Source organism: Ahaetulla prasina, chromosome 7, assembly GCF_028640845.1.
Source record: "Ahaetulla prasina isolate Xishuangbanna chromosome 7, ASM2864084v1, whole genome shotgun sequence".
NCBI classification, from domain to species: domain Eukaryota; kingdom Metazoa; phylum Chordata; class Lepidosauria; order Squamata; family Colubridae; genus Ahaetulla; species Ahaetulla prasina.
The window spans coordinates 52146492-52168133 of record NC_080545.1 but is presented as its reverse complement, the minus strand read 5'-3'; the positions used below and the strand labels follow the sequence as shown (position 1 = coordinate 52168133).

The following is a 21642-nucleotide window of genomic DNA, read 5'->3' as shown; positions in this document are numbered from 1 at the left end:
TTTAAAGATACCAGAAAATAATGATATGAAGCAAGATTAAAATGCTATGTTTTTATAATGATTTAAATTGGATCTGCAGATCATGGAAAAGTTACCACTATAATATGAAAAGAAATCATGTTGCAATTACTTCATGGTATCCCATGTTACTCTTCTTTCATGCTCTCCAGATGTATTAGACCAAAGATATCATGCCCAGTTAATCAGACCTTTGTAACAATGATTTAAAAGGAAGGGAGAGGAGCTGAATTTAGAAGCAAAGCATGTAGCCCTTATGTTGAACATTTTTCAATCAAATAATTTAAAATTATCTCACTTTTCTACTTAAATATTAAAAACCATTCGACTTTCTAAACTTTCTGAGTGGATATTAATGGATATTATTTCTATTTTTACCATTGTTGAACATAAATCATTGTCTTGTTTTCAAAACACTCTAAAACTATGTTCTCCCTTCTTTCTATTTTTATATTTCCTGATGGAGCTTCAGCACCATTTTAACAGTCTACTACTTCTTTATTCATCCTTTCTAAGTAAATTATACATTCTCAAATCCTGCTTAAACTATGATCTTTAAACCTGATATTTTACAAAGAAACTTTTTCCTCAATATGCCTTATTACAAATCAGTTTTACAATATGTAGCTGAGGGAATCACATATTATTTGCCTTTTTATTTTAGCCTTCATTTCCTTCCTTTTTCTATGTTGCATTTTACCACGTAAATTCTTTAGGGTGGAGACAATTTCTACTATATTCTGTGAAATATTATAATTCCTCATTTTTTATGTTTATTTTACAGCTGCAGTAGCAAGCAGTGATGAATCTCATACTTCTACTCCAGGGAAGATGAGTCAGCGTCACGGGAAAGAAGGGTATCTTACTCCAACCAAAGAATTACACCAACTTTCTTTCAGCCCAGGCCAAGGCCATGGTAAGAGCCATTTTGTTGAATATAGTATTAAATAAAATACTCTACAACACTTGCTGTACATGTGACCAGTTCAAGAAAATTGATTTTATGTTATATAAACCATAACTTAGTTTTGTATCTTGCCCAGAAATTAGCACAGATATTTCTCTTAATTTGAAAAAAATGTGGTTAAAGGTGTCTTGGTTTAATTATAATAAAGGAGATGGGAAATGCTGAGTGTGTAAGTAAGTCCTTTTTGATATACTGTATCAGTTCATTAAGCTGTCTTTGATAGTTATCAGCAGGCTTCCATGTACTTCTTATATATATTTCATTGGAAGGTGGAAATGTAGTGGTTGAACTAGGAAATAGATATGTTGTACCTTTAAGACTGTTATTACAAAATTAAATTTGATATGTTACTTCTGAGGAGATACCACAAAATATTCCTAAATTAGCAAGATATTCACTAAATGAACAAAAAGTAGGAAAGTATTATTTATAAGAGTTGAATTTAGATGTCAATTAAATCATACCTTACTGAACTCAGCCTTGTCTCATCTGCTCCAGTATTCACACAAGAAAGACTTCAGAAGCTTTCGTTTTTATGTGTGATTGAGTATGATTTGTCATGTTGTCTGAATCCACATTGGTTATCATTTATAAACTTAGCTTATTCAACACATCACAATCTAAAGTTTATAATATATAAAACTGACTGATTTAAAAATATAAATGTGTTAAATCTTCTCACAGCCTACTGTAGGGCAAATTAGTCAGTTATGCACTGAAGGAAGTTAGTCTCATTAAGCCATAAACTTGGTTTCAGTATATGCAAAATACTAAATGTTTTGTTTTCTAAATGGAATTTTTTCTCCTAAGTTTATCATATCGAATTCATTCAAGTTCATTTGGAACTCTTCGGCATAAATGACGATTAACAGGTTTCTGCAAATAATTTGGAGAATCATTTTATTTATGGTGTGTTGTAACTGATAAACCATCTGAAGCCAATCATTGAATTGTCCAAGACAGCCTCATTCTACTAAAGACTTGGCTGCTTCAAGTGCCTTCAGAGGTCTTCTGCATGTGTATATCCTCTTAGGAACACATATCCTCTTAGGAACACTTCTGAAAATTTATGTAGTTTATTTTTATTTTATTTATTAAACTTTTATGCTATGCTATCCATCTGGCTTACAAGGTGACTCTGGATGGCTTTTAAGTTACAAAACAATTAAAAAATAAATAAAATATTAAAACTAGATTAAAATATTATTAAAACCTAAATTAGGAGAGCTTTGAGATGGAAGGACAGTGATGAGGTTGTCTTACTCCATCAACTCCAGCTACCTCCAGCAGTGATCTCCCTCCCTCAGGGCATCAGGCCAATAGGGAAAGCCAGTTTTAATACCCTTCTGGAAAACCAAAAGGGCAGAGACAGTTCTAACCTCCAGGGGTAGAATGTTCCACAGGGATGTTTACATAACTGAAAAAAATTGAATGTGGTTTGGAAAAACATTTCCTACGCTTTTCCAATGACAGTATTTTTAAAAAGAGAAACACTAGATTAGATTTTGGAGAGAAAAAAACCCTCTTATATATAGATTTTATAAGTTGCCATGGTTGCTGGTTAAAAAAAAACCTACTGAGAATAGAGAGAAAAATTAAGTTTAAAATTGCATTTCTCTTCAAATTACAATGAGATTTTGATAGTGAAGAAGCTTTACCCTGTGCCCTTCAGTGAATATTTCTTCATACGAATCTGTTTGGCATCTTAACTTGTGGCTTATTGCTATCATACATTGCTTCCTTTATTACAGTTTAACTCTTCTAGTAAAAAAAGCTTTATTCTTCTATTTTTAACATTCTTAGATGTAAATATTTTATCTTGATAATTTTTACATTCTTTCAAAATGTAAGGCAGAAATAAATTGTTGTCTGTCTAAGCTGCCTAAGAAGTTGGGTGTACCATTTCCCTAACAGTTTATCACTGTCTTTTAAAATATATCCAAATACCTCTTCATTCCATACTTCACTCTATTTTCTATTAACGCATCTCTAAATCTTTAGTTCTCATTAATCCAAAAAGCCCCAGTAAAAATTAACAAGAATACTTAATAACATAAGAATACAATCCTCCTTTCCATTTAGTCTAAATTCCCTTTATCCCTCTCTTAACAGTCAAACATTGCAAAAAAAAATTTAAAACTATTCAACTTTACCAAAAATAATAACTCCTTATTTACATATCAAAAATGAATCCATTATACCATTAAATATTCCAAAGGAATAACTGCTCAATTCAGATAGTTTCCCTTCTCTCATCCAACTGCCGAAAGCAACCATAAAGCCTCTGCAAAAAAATTGGTTCTCCTCACATCACTGGAAGTCTAAGCTGTACAATTTCTGACTGTAAAGTGAGGAGGATTATACAATCAAGTCCTATTACATAACATGCTAAAGAAATATTACAGTAATGGAGATTTATACTCTTCATAGATATATCATCTATAATGCAGATATGGCAGTCTCTGACCATAGTAAAGATTTAGTTTGGTGATTGTAGAAAATACTAGTATTGCTTACAAAAGTAACAATTCTATACTTATTGGTTGGTAATACGTAATTTATTCTAGTGTTGTGCCTTCAACCAATGCCTTTTGTAGATAGCTGATTTTATTATTTGTTGAACATGTCCTTTTGAATTGTTGATCACACTATCAAAATGTGTTTAAGGATGTTTGCCAGAAGAACTAAAATGAAATTTGGGGGGGCATTTGATTGGCATAGTCAGTTGAGAAGAAATCAAGGCATTTAACCAGCACTACCACCATTGCTCCTTATATTCATTACATACTTTCTGGTAGATTCCATTTTCTTTTAGATGAATTTTCAGTTTCTCAAATTGCCGGGGGAAATACTGATGAAAATTACTAGGATAAGCAAAATTGTAGTTTATGTGAATAAAGAGTATATTAAGTGTTACTGCTCCAATACTACTCACAGATTCTTTTCTGAAGTTATTCACCCACCCTGCTTCAGTGTTACTAAGGAAACCATTGTTTCCATTGTAACATCTAGCACAAGCCTTAGATTCCTATTCTAGAAACAGGTTCTCTCTTTGTGTTATAAATGTGTGTCATCATAATAATGACAAAGCTGCAATTTGTGAACTTTCTCAGATAGTACTTTCCCATTACAGACCATCCCTGAGAACATGGTATGAAAGTCACATGCAAAAGAAATGAGATTTACCATAGCTCCAGTTAGTTTTTATAGTGCTATAAGCTCTGTACACAGTTTAGTTTATAGAAATAATATAAGAAATGAAGTGTAAAACAGGAATAAAAGCAGGTTTTGATGGGGAATTCTTAGCACTGTCCTGTATCCTTTTAATATTGTAGTTATGGAAGGAAGGGGAGAGGCTGAATTTGGTTGGCCTTCCTTTGTAATTTGAAATTATGATACATTCTCATGATGCCAGAAAATGTGAATTATGTTCCTTATTGCTTTAAAACAATTGTTCACTTCTAGTAAATGGAATATATTAACATATAAGAGAAGCAGTGATATTGAAATCTAAGTCTTAATACTAATTGTGAACTTCAATATTGAAGTAATACTATGTATTATGGTGGTTAATAAATTTTTAAAAACTAAAAGATTTTTGATTGAATTATGAAATAACTGATTAGAAAAAAACTGCTAGCTCAGTTTTATCTTGGACAAGTTTTTAGATATTTTGCTTTTATTTTGAGCATACAGATAATGTGTATGTGTGTGTTCATTCTTTTAAACTACGGGTGTTAAACTCGTGGTGTCACATTGCTGTCACGTGACATATCGTGATGTGTTTTCCCTTCATAGATTTCAGGTGGGCATGGCTTGTGCGTGATGGGTCCAGTTTGACACCCCTGTTTTAAACCATCTAATCTCAGAATATTAAGAATTTGTCCTTTGTCCAAAATCTCTGGCAGAAAAAAACAGTGGTTATGGAAGACAGAGCTTTTAAAAATTCCAGACAATCTATTGTGTCATTTTTTGAGATATTTGCATAGCAGATTTCTCAATGTCTTCAACAATGGCAGAGCTTTTAATTTACTGCCTTCGTTGCAAAAGTTCATAAAACTTTAGGAAGACATTCAGGGATGTATCAAAAATAGTCCATGTTGAACCATATAGCATAACATCAGGAGGGACAACAAGAAATGTTTTATAACATTTTGCATTATGTCATAAAATGCTTTATGATTATTTTTATATCATAAAATGCTTTATAAAATTTGCCAAGTTTCAATTCCATGGGAATCATGGGTCCCGGATTTTGAACACATTTTTTAAGTTAGCACATTTGAGATACCTTGATTCAAAAATTGTTGCTCTCTGATATACTTTTTTTCCAGTTAAAGGTTGCACACAAATAGGAGAGTTTTAGTAATATACAGATGATGTGTGTTCAGCTGATCCATTGAAAATGTCATGTTTTGCATGAAAAGCGGCAAAATTGACTACTCAGTACATATTAAAAGGGGGCCTTCAGTTGTTTGTAATCGACCCGCATTCTTACATATTTTTTATTCTTTAGTACTATATACATCCTTGTCACTTAAATAAGCAATTTAGATGATCAGCATCTAAATCAGTTAAATTATCAGCTATTTAAACTTTCACTGAGAAATTTTATCTATATACAGGTAGTCCTCGACTTACAACCGTAATGGAGGCAAAATTTCTCTTGTTGTGAGACATTCGTTAAAATGTGCTTTGCCCCATTTTATTATCTTTCTTGCCAGAGCTAAGTGAATCAATGCAGTTGATAAGCTAGTAATTTGGTTGTTAAGTGAATCTGACCTCCCCATTCACTTTGCTTGTCAGAAGGTCACAAAAGGTGAGCACATGACCCTGAGACACAGCAACAGTCATAAATATAAACCAATTGCTAAGCATCTGAATTTTGATCACATGATAATGGTGATGCTGAAAAGGTCATAACTAAAAAATGGTTATAAGTGTCTTTTTTCGGTGCCGTTGTAACTTTGAATGGTCACTAAATGAACTGTTGTAAGTCCAGGACTATCTTTAGTGCTGTCTACATTTCTGTTAAAATATAGTTGATTTGTATTTATTTAACATAACATAATAGTTTACTTTTAGTGATTACCTGCATGTTGAAAATATATCAGACTATTTAATGGGGGAAAAACCCTCCTAAAGCTGAAAGATTCTGTATTTTCTTCAGGCTAATTATTCCAATCTGAAATATTCATACAAAAGCCATGTCTTTTTATCTGAAATTAGCAAGGACCTCTATTATTGAATGATAATTGTTTTAATAATAAATTACTTTTTTTCTAAAATATAAATTTCAATGTGTATTATTAATATTTGTATAATATTATTTTAAGAAGCAATGGACATTTTTCCAGCAAACTTTTTTGTGATCTAGTATTCTTAGAAATTTTGGTTTGCTATTTGGTTCACTTTATTAAAGATGAAGTGCTACAAATGCAAGACTTTCTTTTATTGAGAAATTCATTTTATTTAGAAACTGTAATTTGCCGCTTTCTTTCACAATGTTGGAAATATACCCATTATAGCTTTCTATGTGTGCTTTAAAATATCTGAATGATTAGGTAGTAGAAGAATTATTTTGGTCAATTGAGGTACTTGGTCATGCCAATTCTCCATAAGTTCAAAACAGTATAGAGTAAAAGCTTGTGTCAGAACATACTAACTAAAATAGGAAATATTACTGATAGAGAAATGGCAACAACTTGACATTATTACCAACATCCTTAAATACCATCTTCCTTTTTCAAATACATACATGACTCTCTTACTTGTGGGTTGCTAATGATTGCAACTGCTTTCTCTGCAACATTCTCATTACCACCAGCCATATGAATGACAAGAATAATTATAGAAAGCAACTAACTCATAAAGGAAGAAGGTCCTATGAGGCGTAGGTTTTCTTTAAGTGCTGGGGTTTCACTTTCTCCACGAACTGATAGCCGAAAGCTTGTCCGGAATGCTTCATTTGGAGGATGCAGTGAACTCTCACCAGTCTTTCAAGGTTTGTTTTCTATTTTTATATTGTCACAAAAGTAGGTTGCATTACTAGGTGCAATATTAACAAATAAAAACAATACCTTTTGGGTAGGTGTTGACTCACACAGTGTTTATTGCTAAACAATATTTTAGAGGTTTAAATTGTTATGATACCATTGGGATATTTGAATGTTGCTTCTAATGTGCTTAGTCAGAATTTAATAGTTTTGTCTTTAAAGAAAGTATACTTGGCAATTATAATTTTATTGTGTAGAAATTGTTTTAAGCTCATTAATTTTTTAAAGGTTTTGATAGAGGGAAAGATGATGCTTCACAAAATAAAGATGATTCTTCACAATCAATGTCAAAAAGTAAGGTAAGTACAATTACTGTGAGTCTCTTTACCCTACCAATTAGATGTATTTATTCCTTCTGAAATAAAAAATGGCCTTAGTTTAAGCATGTGACATTTGTAAAATCAATGGATTATCTGTCTTCATTTACACAGAGAAACTGTTCTCTGTCATATACAAAGGCGTACCAAGTATGTCATTATATAAGTCCCTCCTGAGTAAAAGGTGCAAAGAAGTAGTAAACAAGATGTTTACGGAACAAATGGAAGGAATAAAAGTACTGGATAAAGGGAGAAAGAAAGGGTTGGAGAAAAACATGATGAAGAAAAGCGGAAGGGATGTTGTGTCTAACCAGGAAAAGAATTAAAAGGAAAAAGACAATAGAATTATTAAATTCAAAAATAGCAAAGTCCTATTCAGAGAATAATATTAGACCTTTTTCATTTCTTTTCATTTGTAGAAGGTATTTGCCAGAAACCGGGGGGGGAGGGAGATTTGGTACTACAGTGGGTCCTTGATACTCATGCTTAATTGGTTCTAAATTACTAAAAAGTACTAAAAAGGACAAGTAGCCAACAAATTGTGATGTACCACATAACACTTTGTTTTGGCCGGGAAGAACTTCCTATCTGTCCCTTTTCCTATGTTAGCAACCTTCCCAGCATGGCCAACTTCCTGTCCATCCTCTATGGCTGTCCTCCAGTTTCTTCTGAAGCATGACGAGTACCAAATTAAGATGAGTATTGGGACAACATTTTCACATCAAAATGTGTTGAATATCAAATTCGACAAATTTTGATGCAATTGAGTACCGAGGTACCAGTTATATCTGATTCTTATAGTAATGACTAGAAAAATACATGTACTCTTATGCATTTTTCTAGAATCATAGTAAGACAGAAGTGAAGATAAATGGCTTCTCCTATTCTTTCTTTCTTTCTTTTCTTTTCTTTCTAACTACTTGCTCCTATAAGTCTTGATTTCCTACCTAGTCCCCTCATTTTTACTAGTATCTGCCCCTATTCAGTTAAAGGTAATGGGAAGGCAGCTACTTATGGAAGCTTTCAGTAATAGCTTAATCTTAAACATGGTTTAGATTGCTACATTTAATTATTCCATTCAATTGAGTTTAATTTTTTTCAAAAGTTATTGGTTAAAAATTAAATTTTTGCATTCTGTTAACAGGTTACGTCACAGTAAGTTGAGTATCCTGCATATCACAAGTAGTTTTGTTAAATAGCAAGTTGAATTACCTCTGTGTTTAGGTTTTAGCAGAGAAAGTTTATTGGTACATTTGTACAATTATTCAAAGACAAATGTAAAAGTTATTTGATAAGACTGCTAAGCACTGTTCAGAAGTACTAGTTTTTTTTTAATAAATTGTAATTAACTTCTCTGAAATAAATAATGGTGGATTTCTTATCTGAAATGTGTCCCATTTTCACATAAAATTAATCAAGTGGAAACTGGCAGTTTTGGAATTGAGATATTGAAATCACCATTATCTCTTATTTTAAAAATATGAAGCTTGATAAATTTATAGAAGATTTTATGTTAATGGTGAAATAAAGCATTTTCATAGTTTTCTTGTGTAATTTGTATTTTCAGTCAGAATCTAAGATATATAATGGATCAGAAAAGGACATCCCTGCTTCATCTCCCACTACCAAACTCACAAAGAAGGAGTCCCTTAAGGTGAGTTATTTTCAGTATTAGAATACCCAAATCTTCATATTACATCTGCCCCATAACACAATTAATGGTATATTTGGAAACTACTACGATGCTTCAGCAAATATTATTTATTTGTTTGTATCCCATCTTTATTATTTTTAACTCTAGGCAGCAAACGTATCCGAAACACCTTCCTCCTATTTTCCCTACAACAGCCACCCTGTGAGGTGAGCTGGGCTGAAAGAAAATGACTTGTCCAAAGTCGCCCAGCTGGCTTTCATGGCTAAAGCAGGACTTAAACTCATGTTTTCGTGCTTTCCAGCCCGGTGCCTTAACCACTAAACCAAACTGGTTCTCACATAATTATGGCATATAAAAGTTATGCAACATATTCTTAACTATTTTTTTCATTATAGAAAGCTGTATCATATCAAATATTTATTACAGTCAAGGACCAATAGAATTAAAAATATTTAAGGGTGTCTAATTAAAAATGTTAGAATAAAATAACAAATAAAATCTATGTTAAAATCATAATTTGGCAGCCTATCTGTCAGTTGCACATAAACAGGAGTGTGTCCTAAACTATAATGTAATATTAATCTTTAAATTGTGAAAGCCTATAGTTTTCTTTTATGTACACTGAGAGCATATGCACCAAGACAAATTCCTTGTGTGTCCAATCACACTTGGCCAATAAAAAATTCTATTCTATTATTAGATACTAAAATACAACAAGGTGATAATATCGAAAGATTTGGTGCATTATTAATTATATAAAATGGTTATGATGGATTATTCATCAAGTGCTGATGAATCTTTAGTGCTGCTGTGCAGAATCTAGCTACCTGCACCATGATTACAATCCATTCGTCTTTAAGCAACCGCTGAAGATAAATGGTATCAGAACAGGCAGGGATACCTATTAATTATAAGAAAATACGTTTTGTTCAAATGTCTATATAAAAAGAGCAGTGAAGAAGAACATGTCCAAAGGTTTCCATCTCTCCAGAATCACTGGGACAGAATCTTTTGTATTTGCCCTCCGGGACAGTTGAGGGGAGTACATGACATCATGCAAGCAAAAAGACTTTCCGATGATTCACTATCTCTAACTAGCTAAAATAACTGTCAGGGGTGACAGTATATCTAATATAATCTGGAGTCAGAAACAGTGGAGCTTTCTCTGTCTGCTTGCCTCACTATATCCTCTATCCTTTGTCTCAGGGTTTGTTTTGCCTGGTTATAGTCTAATTGTGGACAGAGAAAATCTAGTTTAGCAAGGTTGAACTCAACAGCCTTAATCCATGAAGAGGAGAATTTATCTTGGAGGATGGTACAAGGCCTTAATGGAAAGAAATTAAGTTTTAGCCAAATATTTAAAGAAGCTATACAGATTCAACCTTTATCAATTCTGTTCTCCAGGAGTAGAAGTGCACTTAAAGCACAAACAATGAAGCATCTGGAGAATTGCTCTAATAAATTTGGATTGAACTCTTTCTAAAGGTGTAAAACAAGAACGGGTCTGAGCAGGGTTCCATAAAGAAGCTGTGCTATTGAGTTGGCCTGGAAAAGGTTAATTGCAGCAGGAACATAGTATCCTTCATTTAGCGGTCCATAACCTTGGTTTTCTGGTAGTTTATGACCAATTTGTCATGATTACAAAATTGGAAAAAGGTTTGTAAGGCTCTTTTAAGTCCTGCGATGTTCTGGAGAGGATTACTGCATTGTTTGCATAGAGCAGCTAGCTAGGCAATATTTCAATCCCCTATTTTGGCGGGGGTGGGGGATGGGGGGTGAGGGTGTAGAAACCTGGTAGTATATAAACTAGATTTATAAGCCTGCAGATAGGATATGTACCAGTTTTATTCATTAAATTAAACTTGTGAGATCTGCTGTCTGAAGTAAAATCGGATATGACTTTTTCACCTCAGAAAGGCCACAAACAATTCTCTCTTAAGAAGGGAAAGAAATCTATGGTCAGCTGCTAATTTAGCCATAGAAACCTATAGTTTTAAAGGGACCAAATTTATGAAAAACATTCCATTTTCACTCACAGATAATATTAACACCACAGATGAATAAACTATGATGTGTTAAGAATATAAAATTATTCATCCTCTGTCTACGTTTGTAGAAACGTTATAAGTGTCTTGCTTGGTATAGAACAATCACATATGTACAATTGAGGGCTATCGTTTTCCTTTGAATTTTGAATTTTTCTTTATTTTGAAAGGATTTTTAGAAATATTTTAGAGTGCTTGCTTTTGTAATTGAATTGCTAGAATCATCTTTGAGGTTAGATTTCATAATTCAGAAAGGGATATCCCTTTATTAAAAAGAGGAAATAAGAGGGATAAGCACACAGTTAAGTGAAACCAGCAATAAACTGGTGGTAGAGACTATTCAAGGAGTGATCCTCAAACTTACAGAAGATACTGCAGACAATTCTGTTAAATTCAAATATACTTAAATTGTATGTGCTTATAATTCCTGATAAATGTGGAATCTAGGTAAACCTATGTATTTATATAAACAATTTGAAAGCATATAGATTTTTCACCTTGGATTAACCATACTTTAGAGTCCATGTAAATGAACCTTTGTATTGATAAATTGTAAACATACAGTCATGGCCGAAAGTGTTGGCACCCCAGAAATTTTTCCAGAAAATCAAGTATTTCTCACAGAAAAGTATTGCAGTAACACATGTTTTGCTATACACGTGTTTATTCCCTTTGTGTGTATTGAAACAAAACAAAAAAAGGCAGGAAAAAAAGCAAATTGGACATAATGTCACACAAAACTCCAAAAATGGGCTGGACAAAATTATTGGCACCCTTTCAAAATTGTGGATAAATAAGATTGTTTCAAGCATGTGATGCTCCTTTAAACTCACCTGGGGCAAGTAACAGGTGTGGGCAATATAAAGATCACACCTGAAAGCAGATAAAAAGGAGAGAAGTTCACTTAGCCTTTGCATTGTGTGTCTGTGTGTGCCACACTAAGCATGGACAGCAGAAAGGGGAGAAGAGAACTATCTGAGGACTTGAAAACCAAAATTGTGGAAAAATATCAACAATCTCAGGGTTACAAGTCCATCTCCAGAGATCTAGATTTGCCTTGGTCCACAGTGCGCAACATTATCAAGAAGTTTGCAACCCATGGCACTGTAGCTAATCTCCCTGGGCATGGACGGAAGAGAAAAATTGATGAAAGGTTGCAATGCAGGATAGTCTGGATGGTGGATAAGCAGCCCCAAACAAGTTTCAAAGAAATTCAAGCTGTCCTGCAGGCTCAGGGAGCATCAGTGTCAGCACGAACTATCCGTCAACATTTAGATGAAATGAAACACTATGGCAGGAGACCCAGGAGGACCCCACTGCTGACACAGAGACATAAAAAAGCAAGACTACAGTTTGCCAAAATGTACTTGAGTAAGCCAAAATCCTTCTGGGAAAACATCTTGTGGACAGATGAGACCAAGATAGAGCTTTTTGTTAAAGCACATCATTCTACTGTTTACCGAAAATGGAATGAGGCCTACAAAGAAAAGAACACAGTACCTACAGTGAAATATGGTGGAGGTTCAATGATTTTTTTTGGGTTGTTTTGCTGCCTCTGGCACTGGGTGCCTTGACTGAGTGCAAGGCATCATAAAATCTGAGGATTACCAAAGGATTTTGGGTCGCACTGTAGAGCCTAGTGTCAGAAAGCTGGGTTTGCGTCCGAGATCTTGGGTCTTCCAGCAGGACAATGACCCCAAACATACGTCAAAAAGCACCCAGAAATGGATGGCAATAAAGCGCTGGAGAGTTCTGAAGTGGCCAGCAGTGAGTCCAGATCTAAATCCCATTGAACACCTGTGGAGAGATCTTAAAATTGCTGTTGGGAAAAGGCGCCCTTCCAATAAGAGAGACCTGGAGCAGTTTGCAAAGGAAGAGTAGTCCAAAATTCCGGGTGAGAGGTGTAAGAAGCTCATTGATGGTTATAGGAAGCGACTGATTTCAGTTATTTTTTCCAAAGGGTGTGCAACGAAATATTAAGTTAATTTTGTCCAGCTCATTTTTGGAGTTTTGTGTCCAAGTTGCCTTTTTTCCTGCCTTTTTTTGTTTTGTTCCAATACACACAAAGGGAATAAACACGTGTATAGCAAAACATGTGTTACTGCAATACTTTTCTGTGAGAAATACTTGATTTTCTGGAAAAATTTCTGAGGTGCCAACATTTTCGGCCATGACTGTAGCTGAAAATTAAAACCATGTATTCTTTTATTTGAAATTGCCTGAAAAAAGAACTTCTAGTAAGTTCTTTCATTAAGTACTTTCTCTTCTTTTTTAAATGATTTTTTTCTGTATTTTAACAATTTTCAGTTGGACATTTATTTTTATTTTCAAATTGACTGGATTCACTAGTTTCTTTCCATTTATTTGCTTTTTTTCCTCATTTCTCATTCATTCTTTACAGGTTCAAAAGAAAAATTACAGGGAAGAAAAGAAAAGAGCTACAAAAGAATTACTTAGCACTATCACAGACCCATCAGTCATTGTTATGGCTGATTGGCTGAAGGTGAGAAATTGAGATAAATGAAAAGCTGTAATTGCTGAATGTTTAATTTACAAGAAAACAAAAGAATTAAAATTGTATTTAACTGCTATTGTTTACTACTAGCAGGGAATATATTAATTGTATCCCAGAGGTTTAATATTCAATACATAGAAACCCAGGGAGAGATTTAGTTTGCCTTAACATGGTTACCATAGTTACAGCAAATCTACAGTGATTAATTGTGTTGATAATCTCCCTATGTTAAATATGGTATTAACAAAAAGCTATTCCCCTTAATAACAAGCATCTGAAATATCACTGATGTACTGAAATTTAAAAATAGTTTCCTTATTGCACATTTTCTTTCTTTTTTTTTCTTGTTTACATGTGATGGTGTAAAATGTTATGATTTTCACTGTGTAGAAATCAGTGATGCTGTCAGATTTGCCATCTTCAGCATACTCTGCTTTGCTTGCATCCTGCCATAAAATATGGTAGGAGGGAGAGATTGGGGAGTTAGGATGGGGAAATGACAGGGTGACAGGAACCAGAAGTGTCAATCCGGAATAGACCGGCTGATCAAGGGTGGAGCTGTGAGAACGGAATGCGAAACTCCACCAAAAAGGCGCTAAGCCTCAAGGCCATTCCCAAAACATCTAATTCAAATATCATTGGACACTGACTGACTGGCCAAGAGGGGAAAACCAGGGAAAAAGGAAAAATGCAGGCTTTGTGTGGGAATATTCAGATCCAGCTTTGCTTATGCTCTAATCACTTGGCTTTTGTAAAAGTGAACTTTTCAATTCAAATATGGAGCCAATGGTCTTTATTTTTTTTCTAAATGCTCAAGTTGGGACAAACCTGACAGATAGTATGAATAAATAAGAGATGATTGTGAATGTAATATGGGGATCAGATAATCCAAGCTGTTTAGTATTAATGCTTTTTTCATATCATAAAAATATTAAGTAACACTGGTCAATGACATATGTAACCTAGAATGTTACTATTCAAAATATAATTTTCTACATACCATATTTTCCGGTGTATAAGACGCACCAGAGTATAAGACACACCTTAATTTTGGGGGAGGAAAACAAGAAAAAAAGAATTCTACCTCTGCCCGTTGGCCTGATGCAATTCGCAGAGCCGCGTTTCAGGCAGCGGCCGGTTTCCCTCCAATGTGCTTTGGTGAACCAGCGAGGAAAGCATTTTCAGGTGGCAGCGCCAGCTGCACTTTTTGGATTCGGGGAGGAAAGCGCTTTGCATAGCGTAGCAGGGAATGGGTGTGGGGGAGTTAATCGGTTGTTTGAAGGGGAGGGGGAAGCTGCACCCGGATAAAATCTCCACCATCAAGCAGGTCTCGGAGGTTGTGGCTGACTTCTACAAGAGAAGTGGGGGAGGACCCAGGCTGATGGGAGGGGAGGGGCTTCCTGGACGCTGCCGGCTTTGGCTCTTTCCTCAGTGAAAATCCTCTGCAAGGACTGCTTGGTGGAGATGTGCCAGGTACTGTGGCTGAAGAGCCAGCTTAGCGAGTACTACAAAGCCATCTGCAACCTTCTCAAAACAGCTTGATGGTGGAGATCTTATCTGGGGCAGCCGGGGGGTGGAGGGCAGAGGGCCAAAGCATCAGCACCCCCAGCTCCTCCGCCTCTCCTCCTCCCACACCGACCACGGCGCATGCAGTTAAACTTCCCCCTCCCTTTCAAACGACCGATCAACCCCCTGCCCCCATTCCCTGCTATGCTATGCAAAGGAAAGCGCTTCGGGGAACCAGGGAAGAAAGCATTTTCAGGTGGCAGGTGGGTTGGGGAGGAAAGTGCTTTGCATAGCATAGCAGGGAATGGGGGCGGGGTTAGGGTTGCAAAGGAAAGTGCTTCGGAGAACCAGTGAGAAAAGCATTTTCAGGTGGCAGCGCCAGCCGCACGGCGTGCTTTTGGATTCGGGGATGAAAGTGCTTTGCATAGCATAGCAAAGCATTTTCCTCCCCGAATCCAAAAGCATGCCGTGCGGCTGGCGCTGCCACCTGAAAATGCTTTCCTCACTGGTTCACCAAAGCACATTGGAGGGAAACCGGCCGCTGCCTGAAACGCGGCTCTGCGAATTGCATTGGGCCAACGGGCAGCGGTATTGGAAAGGAGGGATGTTTTGCTTTAGGGGCTCCCAGATACAGAGAGGACTTAGGTGGTGGCGGTGGCTCCTCACATTGTTGGGGAGTGAAGTCATTGGGGCCATTGTCTGCCTGAGCTGCCCATTGGGCAGCCAGAGGGGGAAGCAGCTGCGAACCGTGTTGTTCGCTGAAGCCACCGGGCAGATTCCCCTGCCCCCACATCGTCCCGAAGAGGCTCGTTCCTCAGGCCCCCACATCGTCCCGAAGAGGCTCGTTCCTTTTATTTCTACAGCAGTACTCGGAATTAGAGTTAGAGAGATTTGCTCAGGGCATCCGTTCAAAGAGTTACCAGATATCTGAACAAGGAAAGGAAGATATGGACAAATGCAACGCAGAGTAAATGGGAGGGAAAAGAAGGACACACACTGTTTAATGTTTATATTTACATTCTTTGGAGAGGAAGGGAGTACAAGTAAGTAAACAGACACCCAATGGTAAATACACATTGAGAGGAATGTCCTACCAGCTGCTGTTAACCTAGTGTCCTCACAGCTGTGAATCACCAGCCAGTTATGAGGCAAATGCCTTCAGCTTGTTACTGAATTCTTAATTTCAGGAAGAGTTTGTTAACTTGCAGTCAGCACTTTAAAAAGCTAGACTAGATGTAGAAACTGAGGACAAAAAGGAGGATATGTCCTCCTTTTGCTTGATATCTGGTAATCCTGAAATTAAATCAGAATTCACATTTACTTTTCTATTGATTCCTGGCCTGAACTGATATCAATTTTCCCTTTTTTCAGACATTGGAGTTATCCAAATACTTACACTTACTATATGTATTTAATATAATGTTGTATCTGAGGGTAGCTTTATGAGCATTGCTACTTCACTAGAATTTAAAATAATTTTATAATTCTGAACTTGTTACATATTTTGTAAAATCATGTTTTTGCGTGGGAGTAAGAGACTGAAAGATACTAGAAATAATAATTAGATATATTTTTCTTTCTCACCTTTTCTTTCTTTTCTTTTTTCTGGGAAGATTCGTGGTACATTGAAAAGTTGGACCAAACTTTGGTGCGTGTTGAAACCAGGAGTACTGCTAATTTATAAAACACCTAAAAATGGCCAGTGGGTGGGAACAGTACTTCTGAATGCTTGTGAACTCATTGAGCGGCCTTCAAAAAAGGATGGATTCTGTTTCAAACTTTTCCATCCTTTGGAACAGTCTATCTGGGCTGTTAAGGTAAGTGAGCTTGTATTCTTAATGGAGTTGGTGCCAACAGAATATTATGTGACGTTAAAACTCTCTGCATCATTAATGAATTCAAGATGCTTTTCAGTTGTCATAGATTAGTCCAGAAGAATATTTATTTTATAAAGTTGTCTGATCAGCCTAAAACTCTAAAGTTCAGCTGTTCAGTTGCTTTGCATAGTTAATAAAGATTGAAAAGAAAGATCTGACTTTTTACTATGGATGGCAGGCAGGTAGTTGTTAGCATTTCTTATTTCCATTAACCTATGATTCCAATTATGGCACAATCATAGATTTTAACAGTGCAAGGCTTCCAATGTTAAACTGTTTAGTATTGCTTTATTAAATTTCCATCAGACAAGTTGCTTATATTACATTGTATCTCATTTTTAAAAACAAAATCGCCTCTTTATGCTTATTGGACAATAAATAGTAGAACTGCATCCATATTTACGGTATTTGGGTGCAAGTATCTGTAAATGCAAATTCACTTTTGCTAATTCTGTTGTGGTTGAGCTGCTTCTCAATTTTTAGGGGAAAATAAGCATTCAGATGGAGTTGGTCTTGCGGTTCTTTTCGTCAACTTGTTTATTTAAAAGTATTATTGCTAATATATTTTGCTTAATTTTCATCCAAAACTGAATGGGCCATAGAGAATTTCTTAAAGCCACTATGTTAAGGAGGAAGATATTTTTAAAATGTTTACGTTTGCTTTTGGGGGTGCAGTGAATAGGAAAGTAAAGACTCAAATTGATCTCAAGTCTTGATGACTATATCTGGTTTTTTTTTAGCAACATAGAATAAATACTGCAGTTTACCATACTTTGTGATTTCCCTGTCTAACCAGTAGTCACAAGTGGTTCATTTTTGCAATTTTTAATCTGAATATAATTTGTTTAGCATTGAATAACATCCAAGGTTGGCTTGTACTGCCATCTGGTGAACTAGGAAAAGACACTTATAAGACCCAGTAAAAGATTATGTCTTCATTATTGCTTGCTGGTAAAATCATTTTTTTAAAAAAGCAGACAATGTATGAGTAGATTGAATGCAAGTTGATCTAAAATACAATCAAATTAATATTGTTTTGTATTTTAAGGGCCCTAAAGGTGAAGCTGTTGGCTCTATAACACAGCCATTACCCAGTAGTTACTTAATCATTCGAGCAGCTTCGGAATCAGATGGTAAGCATTTATTTTGTCTTTTGTGATATATTTTTTATTTGAGGTTACTTGAGTTAAGTGCCATTAAGAATGGAATTTTCAAGTTTTGAACAATATATACATATTATGAATATTGTTTTAAGTTTTCTTAACTGATGTGTTTTATTTCAAATTGAGAAGCAAATGAACTATTTTAAATTCCAACAAATTACTAGAATGGAGGGATGATAAAGGCAGCCTATCAAATCAGTATTCATGTTTTGCAGTATAAACTAATTAGATAGCACATAAGCAATAACTCCTCCTAATACAGGAACATTGTTAGGCAATTGTATATATGGCTTTATTTTCCTGAAGCAATTTTTTATAGCCATACCTTGTTTTATTGCACTTTACTTTATTGCGCTTTGCAGGTACTACTTGTTCCTAGCATTATTCCTGCATATGGCAGGGTCTGCTTGCCCTTTGTAGATAATATGTATTATCTACAAAGGGCAAGCGGACCCTGCTATATATATAAAGATCCTCCACCAGCAAAAAGATTATGACCCACCGAAGACTCAGTTTATGATTAGCACTTTTTAGCAATAAAATAGCTTTTTAATTAAGGTATGCATGCTTTTTTAGACATAATATTATAGCACACTTAATAAACTTCGGTATAGTGTAAATGTAACTTTTATATGCACTGGAAAACCAGAAAAAATGTATGACTCATTTTATTGCAATATTGGCATTATTGTGGTGGTAATTCACAGCTCATGCAAGTGAGGCTGCATTTACGCACGCCAATCCGCCACTCATGCAGTCTGGTTGCAAATAGGCCACCACTCTGTAGTGGGCCATGGCCCACAGGTTCAGGACTCCTGTTATACATAAAACTGACAAATACTTGAAATGCAAATTCCCCTGTTGTGCTTTCCCTATTTTGATTATTATACCCTAAAACATATTTATCTTTAGGTAGATGTTGGATGGATGCATTGGAGCTAGCTTTAAAGTGTTCAAGTTTGCTCAAACGTACAATGGTTAGAGAAGGTAAAGAACATGAACTGAATTTAGCAGATAGCACACATGTTTCATTCTATGGCCTGCTGCGTGCAAACAACGTTCACAGCACTGAAAGTTTCCCGTAAGTCCATAATGTTTGTTTGTTTATTAAACCATAGCTTGCCCTTCACAATTCATAGGAATTATCTTTTAAGGGTAGAGGTTGTGTGTTGTTTTTTTGTCTTCAATTTCCAAATTAGATTTTTGTTATAAAAATCACACAAGAAAGCATTTTAGCCCTACACCAAGGGTAATGTTTCATCCGTTTCTGGGTCCTAATATTTTCTGTTGTGCTATCCTTATTTACTGTATTTAATGTATAGAAACCATATTTTAGAATGATATTGTGCCTTTTCTTGTCATAATAGAGAAATATTGATATTACATTAAATCATGTTCTCAAATATGAGGTTTATATGACTTCTCTATCCGCCACCCCAGAGCTGAGAAGTCCTGTGGAATATTTTTACTTATATTGACCAACAAGAGGCAATATGTGACCAATTTTGCTTATCCAAATAATATCTGATGAGTCTCAAATAAGAATAAAAACAGTAATGGTTTTCAGAATAAGTAGACATTTAATTTATACCACTATTTCCTAAGCAATCTTTTATTTTCTATCCTATGCTGATAACCTATAATTTTACTCTTATTCTGTAGTATAGCTATAGCTTTTTATGCTATACTAATTTCTTTATCCTTCCCAGGAAATCCTAACTCAGTCACTTGCATTATGCCAAGTACATATCTAATAATATCCTCCTCTTCCATGATGGAAGAGAGAACAGAATAGGCACCAAAAGCTGATTGAATGAGAATGGAGGGATTCCTCTACCTGAAATCTGCCCATGTGGCTCTTGGGGGATTTGAAGTAGCCTTAACACCAAGATCAAGGAAAAGGGCTGGTGATGATATTGTATGAAAATTCGATGATAGCCAAATAAATTGTTCCATAGGTAGCCAGAAGTAAGGTGCAGTATTTTATGTTGGGTTCTATGAACCAACTCAGTGTACTAGTGAGGTAGCTCACCTAACACTTCCAACCTGCTACAGATTCTCTATGCTGAAGGATCTCCATTCCTTGGGCTTGTAGTCTGAATAGATTGGGAATTGACAAACATGCTCTTACTCCAAGCCAACATGTATTTAAAATATACGAAGGACAGTGTCTTAAATCAGGTTTTGACCTCCATGCAATTAATATATGATCTGAAGTGGAAGACAAAATTATTTCTTTGTCATAGTCAGATCACTCATACTCGCCCTCTATTAACCTCTGTATGGTAGATGCCATAAGATTAAATTGAGGAGTTTCCCTTCAGTCAGGTGTGTATCTACATTAGGTAGTTAGTCATGTTCTGAAATACAGAGGAAATAAAAGCATAGTTACTTGCATTTAATAGCATAGACTGTGGTGATTTTTGGAGAATCTATGAGGCTGTGGTGGGGAAGGAGAAATAGAAAGAACCCTTTGGTACTTCAGTGTGGAGTACTCCAGAATTCAGCTTGCTTCCTTATTTTTCTTCAGTCTTTGTGTATTTTCTAGAGTCTTGGATGCGGTAGAACAAAAAGACTGAATCCCAACAAAACAGAATTGCTTTTGGTAAAATGGCACATAGGACCATTAATATTCCATCTGTGAGCTTGATAGATTACCTGAAAGTTCAGTAATAAATCAGAAAATTCTGCTGGGTTCTAGGCCTTTGCTAGAATAGCAGGTACTAATGTGGCCATCAAAACTGGTCTGCCATTTCGATCTGTTGGGCAAGAAAGCTTTGTAGACAATAACTCAACAGATTATTGCAATTAAAACTATAAGGCTTTCTTTGGAAGCTGCAGCTGAAATGAAATATGGCTTCCTAAATGTTGACGAATGCAAACAAGTTTAGCAGAGTAATATCTATACTAAGGAATTGTGTTGATGGCCACTAAATTTTCAGTTCCATCTCAAAGTGTATAAGTCTGTATAGTTTGGATCCCTGCTACCTTCAGGACCGTCTTCTTTAGTTGAAATTTATCTGACAACTACCTGTCAGCTTAGAGGGAGAACTACAGGTCCCTAAACTGAGGAATGAAGGGACAGGGGCCTGGAGGATGGCATTCTCCATAGCAGCTGCTGCAGCTTGCCCCTTTATTAAAATGGTGCTGTTCTACAGAGCCTTTGATGTGGAGAGCCCTATTAAATGAAAAATAATGGTAGGTTTTTAATTAGGATTCTGACTGTAGTTCTATAATAACCTGCATAGAATCTTGCAAATAGATGACATAAAAATGAATGAATGAATAGTATACAGCCTTGGCCATCAAAATGTTGCACAGCTATAATCTAAACTAAGACTACACCTTTTGATGCTATGGTATCTTTCCATGGTAGTGCAATGGTTAGAACTAGAGGCATTGTAAAGTAATTTACTTGTTCCCTATAAATGCCAGAAAACAATTATAGGAATTTGTCTTACAGCATTCCTGTACTGACGTATGGTAAACAGGCCTCAAGTTTATTAGAGATTTTTTTTAGTTTA

The 21642-nt window shown here is 35.5% G+C and overlaps 1 protein-coding gene across 8 annotated transcripts in view; it reads left to right on the top strand.

Moving 5' to 3' along the window:
• Positions 1-21642, top strand: part of OSBPL8 (oxysterol binding protein like 8) — a 95589-nt gene that overhangs the window by 36809 nt on the left and 37138 nt on the right. For all 8 annotated transcript variants that reach the window (XM_058191186.1, XM_058191187.1, XM_058191182.1 and 5 more), the window contains 7 exons: positions 803-934; positions 7270-7340; positions 8926-9012; positions 13459-13560; positions 16692-16895; positions 18004-18088; positions 19031-19199. In XM_058191186.1, the coding sequence (XP_058047169.1) occupies positions 803-934; positions 7270-7340; positions 8926-9012; positions 13459-13560; positions 16692-16895; positions 18004-18088; positions 19031-19199 (850 nt within the window). The remainder of the gene's footprint in view (positions 1-802; positions 935-7269; positions 7341-8925; positions 9013-13458; positions 13561-16691; positions 16896-18003; positions 18089-19030; positions 19200-21642) is intronic.